Raw genomic sequence first — 16,530 nt, forward strand, 5'->3', positions numbered from 1 at the left:
TGTTCCTAATAAAGTGTTCTGTGAGTGCACATATTTTCATCTAATAAGGAATATAAAGCTTTTTAGGTATTCGGTACTATATTCTCATCCATATCACGACCAATGTACAAGTCCGCCTTTGGGTTAAATCTCTCACTGGAGTCTGTGCAGAATAAAAACAAATTACATGCTGAGGAAGAAAGTGGTTCTGGTGGGTTTTTTTTTTTTTTTTAATTTTCAGTGTGGGCAACAGGTCCATGAAAATTCAAAAATTATAATAATGAAAAAAAACACAGTGGACCAAACAGTCAATCCAACTGAGGGATATATTTATTATTAATGTATTAATTGCTTTTTAGGCAAATATCATCATAATGACTGTCAAGTTGCTTTGTATTTTTTTGTACCAAGTGTAACTCTGCTTGTTTGCCTTTGTCTGCTTTAACCCTGTAGAGTTATCTGCAGAGTCTCCGGGAGCGTCAGATGGGCACCGGCACGTCCCTGAGCAGCCTGAGTACCGCCAACCATACCATGGTGGATATGGATTATGATACTGGATCTACAGTTCCACTCACACACACCACAGCTGCAGCACGCACCTGAATATGAGCTGCATTCATCAGTGGTTAAAGAACTAACGGTCCAGATAAGGAGAAAACAAGATTGCGTGGTACTTCATAGTAAAGTCAGGCGGTATGACTGAGATTTTGGTCAGGTCCGAAAGTCCACTGCCAAGAACTGTTATTTCATCACGTTTAAAACCTTAACACAGCTCTGTCTGATTCAAATTAAGACTCTATCATTCACTAATATTAGGCAGAGAAAGTCTTATTAATTTAAAGCAGTGGGAGTTTGTGTGTGTGTGTGTGTGTGATTTATATAAATTTAAAGCGTGTGAGAACAGGACATTTATGTAGATTTTAAATTTTACACAGTGAATTTTTCAGACAGCTACACACCGCATCTGTCCCAGTTTTAAATCTGCAGTTTAAAAATGTCTGATTTCTGATCGTTGCCATGCAGTGAAATTTGGTTGTAGGTGAATGTATACATCTTTCCAGCCTGAAAATTGGCTCAGCTCACAGCCAGAACAGAACTGCTCAGCTCTCCCCCTTTTTCAGCAGGCATACTGTGTATTTCTGTGATTTCAATGTGTGTGTGTGAGAGTCACTTGTGGGAAAGGGTACAGTTGCAATTCACCTTGCGGACTACAGAGGGCTCTAAAACATCAAATAACTGAAGTAAAATTGTGTGACCGTTTTCTATAGCCTATGAGGAAACAATGGTTCTCGATGGACTTAAACTCTGGACCTGACTGTATGGAGAGATAAATTGTCTAATTCAAATCATTAGGACTTCAGTAGATCACTGTATATGGGTGTAAATGGACTTGGTAGGCCTTTAACATTAGTTGGCTTTTCATTTGCCGACTGATAACCAGCAACCAGTATTTATTTTTATAATGGCCTTCCCTGTCTCTTCACTTCAAAATGTTCACTTTTTAACCTGCCACCACATATTGTTGTCATCTTTAGGTTTAGTCAATCTTCCTGTATTTCCCCGACTATAAGATGCTTTTTTTTTGGATTCCTATAGTAGATGCCGTGATTTCTAAAATAAATAAATAAATAAAATATTTATTTATTTATTTATTTTGCAGTGAAGTGACTGCCTTCACAGATATTTGACCAAATGGTAATCAAATGAAAAACTCCATTCTTTGCGTATGGGTAAGAGATTGTTGAAGTTCTGATTATCATTAGCGTGTTCATGTCATTTCAGCAAACACTGGCCTTACTGTTAACTGTGGAAATCGTCTTTTCCGTTGCGTTTTTTTTAGTCATATTAGTTTACAAAGTGACGTCACACATTCACGTTTCCAGTTCATGATTTACAAAAAAAAAAAACTGGGCAGTTTTTACAAGTAGGATGGCCCACACTAATGGATACTCTATAAATATTGAAGATGCATCAACGTGCTTTATACAACGTAGCAACTTGTAGCAATATAGCAGCTTAGGGGGCATCTTATAGTCTGGAAAATACAGTATTACCTTTTAATAAGTTTTTAATGTAGCATAGAGTGTAGTGAACGTGGGAAAAGACAGAGCACATGGGCATCCAAGTCCCCCCCCCCCCCCCTCTTCTCCTGCCTGTAAGGCCTACCTTATTGGTAAGATTGAACTTTTTTGTTGTCTGAGAGTGATTTGATTTTTTATTTTTTTTTTCCTTTTCCCCTCCTCTATCGAGGCATCTGAGAGAATGTTTCTGGCTCTGCTTCAAACTCGATGAGAGCATTGTGAAATGACTCCAGAAGCATTTTGTGTGCGTGTCTGCATTCGAATCGTTTTAAACTATGGGTTTGTACAATAGTGTATAATTGATTTACTCGTGTCTGTATCATTTATCAGATGCATGTGTATAGCTTTCCACAATAGTGGTTCTGTGAACAAGCTGACCGTTTGATCAGCAGTTTTATTCTTCCAGTGCATTTTTTTTTTTTGTATTAAGGGGATTGTCTGGACATGAGTGCAAGTGGAATCTGCAGTACGATTACTCTTATTACTTACTAGAACGTTTGTCAAACTAATTTCTCATTTTCCCTTTTTTTTAATTTTATTTTATTTTTTATAAACCATAGGATTTCTCCTAGGTAGCTGCAGCTTGTCTCATTCAATATATGTGTTTCTAATGTAATGAGTCTTTAAAGACTGTTAGTGGGAGATGTGAGTTCCTGCACTTAAATCTGTCAATCAGTGCCTTAAGGTTAGACGAAGTTAAATGACCAGTCTCTGCGTTCTCTGGTCATCTTGTGTACAAGATGCTTCTGCAACCCCTCTAGAAAGTGACAGTTTGATGTCACTGCAGGTTTGTGTCTTGTAGGTGGGACCTGTCCAGTATCCCTGAACATGTCATTTTTAAACCATTAAAAATAATCTGTACAAAAGAATCGATTTGTTTGCTATACTGACCAAACAACTAAAGATAATAGAAACCTCTTTAACAGATTTGTCTTGGGTTAGTTAAACACTAGTGTGAATTCAGTATCTCGGTCTTGATTGGTATTGTGATTTGTACGTTTTATTTCATTCTCAACGAGCTGTATTTGTTCATCATGGACGTTATCCAGCTTAGCGTGTCTATTCATGTGAATCAGTCATTCAAGAGAAGTTCACCTTCGAAAGTAAGATTCTTTTTTGAACGCAGAAAATATCTGGATTATTCTGAAAATCTTATTTCTTATTCTTAAATCTTATTCTTTTAACAGAATGGTAGAAATTGAGACCAGCAACCTATTAAAACCGAGTGTACACTATTTTTATGGACGTCAGATATTGGCTCCAGTCAAAACCTACAGTATAAAATTTAGATTCGTCACTATGGAAATAAATTTAGGAAAATGCCAGTTTGCTTTTTGCCCAATATCATTGCTTCATGAAGTTTCAAAGAATGGTCTCCTGATGTTTTGTACTTATTAGTATGATCACACACACTTTACAGCTTGAACTAGCATTAAGAGTAGCCAATGGTTGGTTTTTTTTTTTGTTTTTTTTTTTTAACTTGTAAATTCAGACAATCTAAGTTTGTATAAGATTGTTTTGAGATTATAAACTTCGTAAGTGTTGCTGTATCTCACTTTTGACAACTATACTGAGGTAGATATATAGTTTATATAAAATGTTTTTTCACTTAAAGGTTTCTTTTGAATAAAACTGTGTAAAATGAAGACTTTTAAAAAAAGGGAAATATCCCTGCCAGACAGACTCTCTGAAAACTCCACTGTGGGTTTGGAGGTCTTTCTGGTTTGACCTTCTCTATATATCGAGAAGGTCTAAAATCCTCAAACATAGAACTCTCGCTTTTTATCCGCTGTTTCTCATTGGCCATTACCATGACCTCATGCTCTGACTAATTTGTTCGAGTGTGCGGTCAAAGATTGAAAGAAAAAAAACAAAGTTTCAAAAATAATGACATTCATATTAACAATTGCTAGTTGTACTGTCACTATTAACGTAAAAAGCTAGACAGGTTCACAAGTGAACCCCTTCCCCTTGCATAAAAAAAAAAAATTAATAAATGTAATCAAGTCAGACTTAGCCAGTACTGCATTGGACATTTATATTAACAATTGCTCATGACCTGTTTAATTAAGCGACATGTACTAGTAGAATGCACCAATTATTACAATATAAAATCTAAATCAAATAGAATCATTTGTGCTCTGATGATAATTTATTAGAAACACAAATGAAATTCTTAGAACCATGGTCTGATATCAAATCAAACTTGAAGCAATTCATTACAAGGCAGAAGTACAAAATTCAAACAATAGTCACAAACAATTGTCTGGAGAGTGGCATATTTTTTTCCCACCTACAAAAGTGAACACGTATGAACTTCTGATATCAAAATCAAACCCAAATGATTTAGTACAGCGCAGAATTACTAATTACTAAATTCCTAAAAGGGGGAAAAAGAAAGAAAAACAAACGAAGCTTCATAGACAACAGAATGAAGAGAACTTACCACCAACAATTTCTTACACTTGTACACAGTTTTGGATATGCGACAAGTCTACAGATACGTGCAGATCTCGTGCGTTTGTATATGAAATTATAGGTCACGGATTCGTATAGACTCATCTGCCTTCTTTAAGAAAAAAAAAAATCTGCAGAAAACATAGAAACAAGCCAAAAAAAAAAAAAAAAAGCTTTTTTACTGACACATCTTACACCTGAGAAAGTATGCACGGCAGGGGTAGTGGCCTCAGTAGTGCCTACTCTGTTGCTAATCAAAGTCTTTAATCAGACCGTGCAGGATTTTGTGATTGCAGAAATTAACGCAAAATCAAGGGAACGCCGCGATATTTGCAGGAGCTTGCAATTTTTCTAAATGACACCACGGTCAAAGCCCTCTTCAATTCACGTGTGTCGAATATGAGTACAGCCGAAAGGTCTCGTTTACCAACAAACATCACTGCGAAAGACACACTTTTTCATGCGATTGCAATTTCACCAATTCAAGTAGTTCTGCAAATAAAAAATAAAAAAATCATCGAAATCACGTATGGACTGTTCGGACTGTTCACTACGTATAGACGGATGTCCATTTTGGATGCAGATGTGTGTTTTGCTACATGATCTCATGACGCTTGTAAAGCGTACTTGTGCATGTTCTCTGTCTCAGTGCAGTGACAGTCCAGTCCAGTCCCTGCAATTAGCAACAGAGAGACTTCAAACTGAGCAAATAAACCCCTACAACTGAAATGTTCATTAATAATTCCATTCTTAAAAATAAAAAATATAAGCAGGAACACAAGTAGAGGATGTACACCCCTCCCGCTCCCCCTAAGCACCAGACCAAACACCAGCCCCATGTATTATAGATGTTAACATAACATTCTTTTGTGATAATAAAGAGCGACCTTTTACATATATATATATATATATATATATATATTTTTTTTTTTTATGGGGAAAGAAGAAAGCTGAATAAACGGCTAAGATCAGAGCATGATTGACAGAACCAGCTCTTTATGCACTACCTTACTGCAAGAATAAATGGGGAAAGAAAGTTGCTCATTAACATTAGAGACCGTTTTATGAGATACATAGACAAATTTGTCACTCCTGTCCTCCCTGATGATCTGCTACATTTACCACAACTCTCCAGTAGACCTGTGACAATAAACTGTAATAATCTTCAACACAATAATGAACTTGGACAACATTGCTAGCACTGACGGTTCAGAACGTGCTCACTATATTTACATTTGATTTCGGAGAAATCAAGGTTCCCCCCCCCCCCCCCCCCCCCCCCCGGGCATGTTTTCCACTAAAATGACTAACAAATGGACAAACTATGTTAAATTCTCAAGCAGCTTGCCAATGCAAAAACTGTACACGTTAGATGATTTGCCCTAGAATCTGAAAAATAAAATAACAGTAACTTGTCAAACGCAATATTGTGAACTGTAATACTTGGGCAGACTTTCATATTGGCGCACGTCTACTCGACAGCCTGCAAGAGAGTGAACGAAAGAGCACATGCACACAAGTGGGGACACGTTTTTCCTCTGTGAGCGTACTGAAATGAAATCACGACAGCGTGGCTACACATCACGCGACGTGTTTCAACAGTGCTCACATCCCTGACTCCTCTGCAGTTTAAAAAGTCCTCTTTAGCGCCTCGTCAAACTCTCCACACTCTCAGTGGGTGCATCTCATCCACCGCTCTCGTGTGCTGAGCGGGTAACCCGAATCCACCATCAGCTTCTCGTTCATGCGCCAGTATTTATCGCCTTTAAAGAAGTACACCTTGCCGTTGGTCCATGTAAAGGCTGCGTCCACGTTCGATGGAATGCCAGTAAAGAGGCGGGAAATGGGTTTGGGGTAAATGCTCAGGTTGTTGTACACCATTTCATCCCACTGCCAAAATCCTGAGCCCTGGAGAGAGAAGCTGTACTGTAATACACATTTACTACAAAAAGGACGTAGCGCATAGGCTAGTGCTTAGTGAACAAATAAATGAAAAACTGTACAAATATTACACTAAAATTTAAAAAAAGAAAAGCTTGGTAAGCAGGTGCTTGTATGAGCTTTTTATATGAGCATTAGATCAATATTGTTGGATCAAAAGTCTAAAATAGTTTGCGTGAATATTACTAGTTAGTAAAAAGGGAATACTGATCGGGTATAGTGATGCGTTACCGAGCACAACAAAAAACTGATATTGTTTACTTCACTCTAAAAGTAATGAGTGTATACTGAGGTCTGTAGGAAAATACTACAACTATGTCTTATGTTTTTGGGAAAAGATTATTCAAATATCACACTATTAGAGACAACAGTATCATGAAAAAATCATTAGTGAATTGTATATACAAACACATGGTGGGACTAGTGTGGAAAATGAGCACTATCTTCACCCTGTAAATATCACCCTGAGTGGAGCTTAGACTCAACCGAGTCCCAAAGCCAGTGACTTTTTTTTTTTTTTTACTCCCTGTAACGTGACTGCCACCATGTGGTCATGGAAGGAACTGAAAGGGCTACATTTGCACACTGCTTCACATTACCTTGAAGAAGAAAATCTTTTTGTTCCTCTCCAAGTACATGGCAGCATCGATGTTAGCTGGGATTCTGGTCAACTGTTTGGGGTAGCCGGCGAGGAGCTGGAAGTTCATGTAGCACCAAACTTTGTCACCTGCAGAGGAGCGGAGAATAATCAGAAACCCGAGGAGTTGAGAGACAACTGTGCAATACAGCTCTGAGTATATATCCATTTATCATAACTGTGCAGAACAATGACAAACACGATTCATTTTTTTCATCCAAAAATCTGTAAGTCTGTCTCTGTACGTACCTGCCTGTCTATATCTGTCTTATATCTGTCTCCTTGTGCTTTTATTTATCTGTCTTTTTGACTCTGTCTGGCTCTATATCTGCCTATACTGTGTATCTATCTGTTTGTGTACTTATCTGTCTGCCTGTCTCTCTCTATATTGGTCTGTTATCTGTCTGTCATCATCATGATCATCTTTCTTTCTGTCTGCTTGCCCATCTGTCTCTATCGATTTGTCTGACTGTCTGTCTCTTTCTACAGAGAAATGCAGTGTCTTATTAAGGTGTTGGGTCCCCACAAGCTGGAAGAACAGCATCAATGCATCTTAAGCACAGATTCCTTCAATACATCTGTCTAGCTATTGGTATGTCTTGATCTTTCTATGTCTGCCTTTCTGTGTGTCTGTCTATCCGCATGTTCATTTTTTTTTTTTTTTTATATCCATCTACTTGTATGGCTGTCTCTGTCTATTTGACTATACAATCTTGTGAAAAAATAAGTACATCCCATAGAAATTGTTGTTTTTTTTTTTTTGTTTTTTTTTACATATTTGGACGAGCAAACATTTGATCATGTTTGAAACAGTGCCGATTAGTACAGTTGATGTACCTGAACAAAACCATGAGGAAAATTAGCTTTTTCAATCATTCATTCGAGAGAAATATCAATAATGTGACGTTCTTTTGTGGAAAAAGTAAGTACACCCTTGTCCTCAGAAGCTAGTATTTCCACCTTTAGCAGAAATAACTTCTTGAAGGTGTTTTGCATAATTGACCACTCTTCCATGCGATATTCTTTCAGTTGCGAGATGTTTGAGGGTTTTCTTGCATGTTCTGCCCGTTTCAAATCCCCCCACAATATCTCGGTGGGATTCAAATCCGGGCTTTGACTCGGCCATTCCATAACCCTGCATTTCTTCTTGTTGAGCCGTTCCTTGGTGGATTTGCTCGTGTGCTTAGGATCATTATCCTGTTGAAAGGCCCACTTTCAGTTCAACTTCAACTTTCAGACAGATGGCCTTGCGTATCTTCAAGCACTCTCTGATAAGATGCAGAATTCATAGTTGAATCAATGAATTCAAGCTGTCCAGTCCCTGAGGCAGCGAAGCAACCTCAAACCATAACATTTCCATCACTGTGCTTCACAGTTGGTATGATGTGCTTCTCCTGTTGGTTTGCGCCAAACATGTCTGCTGTTACTGTGGCCAAACAACTGTATCTTTGATTCGTCTGTTCAGAGCACTTTATTCCAAAAGGCCTGGTCTTTGCTTATATGCTCATTGGCAAACTGTAGTCTTCCAAAAGCTTTTTCCTGGCACGCCTCCCGTGCAGGTCAAATCTGTACAATCTCTTTCTGATTGTAGAAGCGTGCACAAACCTGCACTCCCTAAGCAGGTTCTAAAGTGATAAATGTAGGGGTGTACTTACTTTTTCCATGTGATTGTTTCCATCTGTTTTTTTGTTGATTTAAATTGTGAAAATTACTACATAATGTCTATTTTATGTGTCAGTTGATAGTGTATCACCTTTATTAGGCACTGTTTCAAAGATGGTCACATGTTTGCTGAAATCATTTCCATGGGGTGTACTTATTTTTTCACATGACTGTATATCTTTTGGTCTGTCTTTTTATCTCTGCCCTTTATCATCAATTGCTCTATAACACTGTCTATCTGTCAACTAAAAATCTTATCTTTTTACCCTAAACAGATGTTGTCTCTTGGATGGAAATACGTTGTAAATTTGTAATCCAGCTGTAGGAAGCCTCTGGATCTTGCATTAGGACTGATCACCACTGTCTGAGTGTCCATGTTTATTTATTTTCCCCATATAAATATTTCTGTTGCAATAAATGAGACCTGGCGCACTACAATCGTCCATCTCCGGGTATTTAGTCAGTTATGTGTTCCACATTTTCTCTACCAACACATCTGAGTCATTAGAGTTTAGAACCGAGCATCCAGAAACACAGTGACTCACATCTGTTAGTCATTATGCAGCTAAATAATAATCATATAAACTTCCTGAGATGCAAAGTTTGGGGAACACAGCCTGGGTACGTTTCCCATGACACAAGAATTATTCACAGCATCCTGTTTGATAGTTAAGCCGATGGGAACATTACTATACAATCCACCTATGGCTAATTTTCTAATAAAATAACAAACATTTCTTTTTTGAGGGGGAAACATGTGACTGGCAGCGTACGCTTACCACGAACAGCAATTTTTAAGTACTCACTGTAAAAAGATTTCTGTAATAATGAAACTGATGATATGCCAACCACGTACCCTTTTTTGATGAATGGCCAGACAGATGTAGCTAGGTTACACAGGTCTAGATCAGAGGTTCTCAACCTTTTGTAACTAAAGACCTCCCGAGCCTCCCCTATCATGTGGCATGCCCCCCCCACCCCTCACCCCCCACCCCTCACCCCCCCAACAATATATCCCAAGGAGACCAGGTATAATGATTATCTATTCTATATAAAATCTATCTATATACAACCTAATCTATAATCTGTGATAGATAGATAGATAGTTAGCTTTTTTTTTTTTTTCTTTTGTGTTTTTGTACTTTTTCAATTCATTTTTATAACTTGATTTTAAAAAAATGACTTTTATAAAACTATATAACGGACAGGTATGGAACATGAATGATCAAAAACGTTTCTAAACACTAGAACTACTCTGAACAAGAGAACTAGGCTGTAATAACCTGGACTATTCTACATGTAAAACGTTGCATTATATTCGTCTTGCGTTCTAAAAACATTCGCGTACAAATGATGTAAATATGGACGAAGGGCGCGTCTCGTTATCCGTGACATTGTTAAATCTCCGTCTTTCAGCCCCTCACTGAACAGAGCAGACGCAGAGAGACGTGAGAGTGCAGTGGGAAAGCGAGACCTCGCGCTTGCAGGACAGTACTGGTGATATTTGGAAAGTCGCTAAGGTTTGTCCAAAAGATTTGTCGCTAGGTTGGCAGCACTGGTCTGCACTGACAGCTAGATAAAAGGCTGCTAAGCTAAGTGAGAACCACTGGACTAGTCTGTCTCTCTATCCAGTGTATCCAGCTATTTCTATCTGTCTGTCTACCCATCTATCTATCGAAAGTTCACAGGGATCGAGTGCTCACTGAATGGTTGATGATTTATCCAAATGATGTAAATCATATGCTATGGCCTTCGCAGTCACCGGATCTCCACCAAATTGAACGCCTATGGGAAATTTTGGAATGGTGTGTTAGTCAGTACCATCACCAATATACCAACTGAGTGAAGATCTCTTGGAAGAACGACAGTTTCAGAACCTGTCAAGATTGCAGCGGAAGAACTCGAATAGCCTGCACAGAGCCCTGACTTCAACCCCACTGAACAGCTTTGGGATGAACTCTTAATGCTGATTATGCCCCAGGACTCCTCGCCCGACATCAGCCTTCTCGGTAGAGTGGAAGTTATAATAACAGCAAAGGGGGACTAAATCTGGAATGGGATGCTCAAAAAGCGCACATGGGTGTGATGGTTGGGTGTCCACAAACTTTTGGCCATAGAGTGTCTGTCTGTAACTACTGTTTGAATGATGCCATATTATAATTGCGTATGTGAGTATGTGCTACCTTTGAAGAAGTAAGTCTTGTTGGTTCTCGGTGAGTACACAGCAGCGTTCAGGTTCCCTGGCAGGCCTTTCCACAGCTGTTTGATCTTTATTGGAGTATTATGCCCCATATCTGTGATTGTCCACATGTAATCCCCACTAAAAGCAAAGGTCTTCCGCCAAGGACCTGACAGAAACCCAAGATAATATTTAACTAGATCAGAATTCTGAATTGTACATTTTAAAACTTCTAGCGTAATCGAGGGTTCCGTTTCCTACCTAGCATTATGGCATCAAGTTTTGCATCACATGGATCGGGAACATCAACTCGTGGGAAAGGTGAAACAGTTGTGGGACCCAAGGTAAGAATGTCCTCGTCCGTGGTGGTACTGGAGATTCTTTTACCTTAATGGACAAAGTGGAATTTAATCAGATTGGCCAGAAAATTTCAAACCTACTAAATGATAAAGATGCTGTATGAATGTTTGGGATTATTGTGGAACCTGTCAATGTGTGATAAAATTGTGAGATCACAGACAAGGTCGCCCTTAATCCCTGTTTGCATAAATATGTGTTCGTAGATAATAATTGAGGTGGCAGTATGGCTCTGAAGGATTGAATTAATTAAATTTGTATTTATACATGACAAAACCTCCAACATTAACCTTACCATATAATGCCTGGATGCCCCTGATGTCATCAGGGTGCAGTCTGAAGTTGACCTTATAGCCAGAGTAGAATGAAGCCATGAGCGCATCTCTGTATTGAGAGTGACCCAAACCCAGCGCATGGCCGATCTCATGAGCTGCCACGATTCGCAGGTTAGAGCCGTAGTATTTTCCTTCAGTCCAGAACTCGTCCTCGTCAAAATGTATGATCCCTGATGGAGGGGCTTCGGCATGAGCGAGTACATTTCCTGCAGACCGGATGAGATTAAACTGTTTAACCTTGGGTTCAGGCAATTTTACTGGGGTTCTCTCATACAGTGTAGCAAGTAATAATCTGGAAAGACCTTTGTAATATTACAGTCTAAAACTGGATTTAAAGAGAAGCAAATTAGTAAATGAATCACATGAAAATGTATCACTTGAATATGAATCACATGAAAATGAATCACATGTAAATGAATCATACGTAAATGAATCACATGAAAATGTATCACTTGAATATGAATCACATGAAAATGAATCACATGTAAATGAATAATGAAAATGTATCACTTGAATATGAATCTCATGAATATGAATCACATGTAAATGAATCATACGTTAATGAATCACATGTGAATGAACCATATGAAAATGAATAAATAAAGACAAAAAAAAACATTCATCTAAAAACCTTGGGTTATTGTTAGGATAAAACGGTGATTGTCAGAATGAGCAGTTTCATTAAATTATCAGCCTTTGGTGTTTTGGTTATACGGTGTATATGGTAGTCAAATTCATTAAACAGGACGTAAATGCTTCGGGGACGTTTCCCGCACATCTACCAGTTTAAGAGCTCAACTAATGTGGGAGCTCACTAATACACAGACAAAATTTCTGAAGTCTGATTTATGTCTCCCAGTGCAAAGACATCTCAGTAGAAAACAACTATGTGCAAGATGACAGATACACTTTTACTGCTTTTAGCTAGTCATTCTGTCGTGCCACAGACATTTTGTAATTCTGGTCCTAGAACCGTACCTTATTTGCCATCTGAGAAATGAGTCCACTGTGGTGTAAATGACCACCTTGTTGGTGGATCAATGTTAAATCAACAATAATAATACACTGGGAGTGTTGGGTCACAGCTGTTGCCTACAGTATGTACCAGTTCTAGTCAATGTCCTGGTGAATCGAGCAAATCAAAGCGGTCCACTTCAAAATGGATTTGCTTGAAAGAACTGAATCAATCAAAAATTGAGTCACTGAATCAATGACTCGCAGGATTGAAAAATACTTACGTAACTGTACTTCATTACTTTACTTAAGTATGAGTTTGGCCTATTTGAGTGTCGTTGAAATGGAATACTTGCACTCTTATTGAATTTCCAAAAAAACAAAAAAAAAACAACTTTTTTCTCCTTACATTTATTTAGACCTTTAAAGTATTCATTACAAATCATGAAAAGTAAGATTTTGACACATTATCTATACTTTATCTTTCACAAGTATAACCTCTCAGTATTTTCCCACCTCTGATGAATCATGAAGCTCATCACTACTGTGCACAAAGCTCCCATGAGCATGGGAAGGACTTTTTTGAGGCTCCATTTCCACTAGAATTGTTCATATTAACCATCACTGAGATTTTTTTAAAAAAACTTTTAATGCTGCAGTTGTATTGCAAGAACTGTAGAAATGGGACTGATAACTGCCAAGTAGTGCATTAGATGAATTTAGACTGTTAGCCCTGTCGAGACGTTTGTGGCTGAAGGCCTTAAACAAGTGACTTGTTCCCTCAGGTGAGTTAATAGTACCCTTGTATGAAATGGCTTTGCTCTGTTATCCCTGGTCCTTTAATAGAGATTCTCAGAGGTTAGCCACTGGCACTAACTTACTGTCTGAGCTCATCGTTTAAGAAACATTGGTTTTGTGGAAAGCAGCTAACTCCGGTGCTTTTCCAACCGAGTCGTCTGACCGTCTCTGAAATAATATAGTGCTACTTCTCTAAATCATTCTTCGAATGGTTTTGTAAAATAAACCCATTTTAGACACTTGTAAAACAACACCCTGTACCATTAAATTATGTTTAATTCCCTTACCAGTGTGACATTTTTATTCAGTCCCTAAAAAAAGAAGAGTTATATAAGCTCCGCCAAAAACATACGCGAGTCTCAGCAAACGTACTGCATGTCTGGAACATCTTTGATGTTTTAATATATAGCATAAATGCACGTTCTAAAGGCCACGTGAAAACTGTAATGAAAAATACAATAGCAAAATGAAAATGTTCACAATATTTCCCTAACAAAAAATAATAGCAGATCAGCCAAAACATGTTTGGTGTTTGAAGTTTGCTGATGTAACTCAAAAGTAAGGGACGCTACCCGTAACGATGTGTAAACTGCAGGTCTGCAGTTCATCATATACTGTAATTAGTCTGCTATTTTATTAATTGTTAATGTGCGAATAGTATTACTGAGGCAACCTGTGTCTTTTGATTCAAGTGTGTAACAATTTTGTGAATCATGCTAAAAAAAATGCTATACTTGTCTACGTTAGCGTCACGCCTCGAGTGCAGAAGGAAATAAGTAAACTTTGCATTCAAAACATTTTGTGGAGGATCAATTTCAGTTGGGTTATATTATATGACGTACCTGGTCCGTCAAAAGGTGATAGGCAGCCATCCCTGGCGTGGAACGAGATCCTAATATCTGCACGCCCATATTCGATCTCCTTAAAGCTTAATGGAGTGACGTCACTCCAGTACTTAAATGCCAATCTAATGGCCCTCTGGGTCGCAGCCTTCCCCAAATCAGGCGTGTAGTTATAGATACGATATGTCAGACTCCTTTTCCTCCAAATTCCTGAAAAAATCAAAACCGCATGACAAACCGACATTGTGGAAAAGCTCCTGAAACTGTCCTCTTTTTTTAAAAAAATCTTTTTAAAAAATTATCATAATTTTTTTTTTTTTTTTTTTTAAGAGTGGTCAGCGGCCATTCGACTCCCAGCACCTTACTTGTCCAGGGTTTCTTCTTTCATTATGATTGCTCATAACAAGCATTCTGTGTAGACACCCTTAATAGGACATTTTTACAGAACATTCCAGATTCAAGCTTTAAAAAAAAATGCAATCTCTGTAAGAAACTGCCAACTAGGTGGCCTTTTTTTGTCTTTGTAGAAATGGCTTGGGCCAATTATAAAGAGGACCAACTAGTTACATAAACTAAGGAAGATCATGCTTACCACCAAATCGCCTATATTTATTGGATTTGTGATTGAAAGGATCCTCAACCCCACAGCGTGGCTGCCTCATTTTCAACACTGTCGCTTCATCAACCTTTCCAGTCACTAGCAATCCTGACACTCTCTGAAAAAGACTGGCATGAACATAATAAGAGTTTAGATCATTACCGACATCTGACGCAATAAAAGCAAATTTTACGACTGGGTGATTTGTCAAATACAGGCTTTATTCGTTATATCTTTTTGTATTATAACATCTTAACAAAATGCTCTGTGTAAATACTATAATGATGTTTCATTATTTGTCAATATTTCTTACTGCTTCAATGCTAATTACCGTTCTATTTACTAACTTCCCTGGGAAATTCATGCATGTTTGGTGTGTTACCTCAGAGCTTCTCTTATAGCCTCCTCGGTAATGTCTACCTGTGACTCCTTGTCCAGTGGAGTGTCGAGGTAGCCAAACCGCCTCAGGTAAGTCTAGATAGCACAAACGCACGTGAGATTCTTATCCATGACATTCTAAGCGTACCTGCTTTCACAAGTCATCCTCCAACACTCTGAAAATCAAGTAAGGCAGTAGTGATATCCAAAATATTACATCTCTAAAACGATGTTCTCACCATTGCCTCAGCAAACTCCATCCGTCTCTGCAGTACAGACGAGGAAACTGCATAGAACACGGTAAAAAGCAGTGCCAATAAATGGAAGTTTTTCATTTTTTCAATACTCCGAAGTTGAACGATGCTCCAAAGTTTTTGCGGGTGAACACACACAGCCTGTGAGAACGTGCAGCCCCAAGAAGTGAGCGCTTCCTCCAGAGGTTTATATGTTAAAGAATGCAGTGAGTCATCACCAATCTGCTGAGCTGCAGTGATGCATTTCCTATGACTACAAGCGATTATGCACTCCAAGACATGAACAGCTGCAAAATGTTACTCTCTCCTCTGTTCACTCCTCCACGTGTCGTGTGCAGGCCAGTTGGAGAGAGTAGAAGTAAAATGTTTACTTGCAACACTTACTGAAACCCAGAACAGCCACACCAAGTTACACACAGACTCTCTATACATAATGCTGGATTTGCACTGATTTACGCAAATGGTCCATTTCTCTTTGACGGAAACTTCGTGAATGAGGTCCAGGAAACATGAGCCAATGTTTTTATCTGGCACAGAAAAGACAGGAAGATTAAAGAGCCAGAGAGCTCTGAGAGAGATTTACTAGGGATTGTGTCCACGTGTTAGGACTTGCAGAAACGTGGAATGATTGTCTGTTGCCAGCTGAAGAACTTATTTCCACACATTAAGTTCAGTCCACTGTGACTTCAGCTGAAGTGTTCAGCCTTCGTGTTGCTTGTTTGATTTGGTCTTCGAAGCTGTCATTTCCATGAAGCGCAGCTCCAGCCTCCACCATGGAATCGAGAAAGCCCATACTTAAACAAACTGAACTACCCAGGCGTCATTGTTAAATGGGTTCCATATGTGACTTGTGCTATTATTTAAACCTCTCTGTATGTACAGACCTGCAGAATAGCCACAGTAAAACCATAGCTGGGTTTGATCCCCCTGTTCAACCCCCAAAAAATCTGTGCTACTGCTCTGACAGAGAATAAACAGAAGCTTCTAGTCTTCTGATTCTAGCTTATAGAAGCTCCTTCTTCTTCTTCTTCTTCTCTTCTGTTTCCCAGCACTGTTCCTTTAGGCCTCATGCAGTGAA

General features: G+C 38.6%; 2 protein-coding genes across 3 annotated transcripts in view; one reads left to right on the plus strand and one right to left on the minus strand.

Annotated features, from left to right (window-relative positions):
* Positions 1-5,571, plus strand: part of LOC128624900 (transmembrane protein 198-like) — a 37,841-nt gene extending 32,270 nt beyond the window's left edge. For both annotated transcript variants that reach the window (XM_053652749.1, XM_053652748.1), the window contains exon 6: positions 433-5,571. In XM_053652749.1, the coding sequence (XP_053508724.1) occupies positions 433-530 (98 nt within the window). In that variant the 3' untranslated portion in view covers positions 531-5,571. The remainder of the gene's footprint in view (positions 1-432) is intronic.
* On the minus strand, positions 5,457-16,302 carry mmp19 (matrix metallopeptidase 19). The gene is made up of 9 exons (XM_053652747.1): positions 15,438-16,302; positions 15,203-15,294; positions 14,815-14,948; positions 14,223-14,432; positions 11,589-11,834; positions 11,198-11,323; positions 10,941-11,105; positions 7,058-7,185; positions 5,457-6,425 (listed from the first exon to the last, which is right to left on the minus strand). The coding sequence occupies exons 1-9, from the start codon at positions 15,531-15,533 to the stop codon at positions 6,189-6,191; spliced, it is 1,434 nt and encodes a 477-aa protein (XP_053508722.1). The 5' UTR covers positions 15,534-16,302; the 3' UTR covers positions 5,457-6,188.
* Positions 16,303-16,530: the final 228 nt, after the last annotated feature.

This window comes from Ictalurus furcatus, chromosome 21, assembly GCF_023375685.1.
Source record: "Ictalurus furcatus strain D&B chromosome 21, Billie_1.0, whole genome shotgun sequence".
Lineage (NCBI taxonomy): Eukaryota > Metazoa > Chordata > Actinopteri > Siluriformes > Ictaluridae > Ictalurus > Ictalurus furcatus.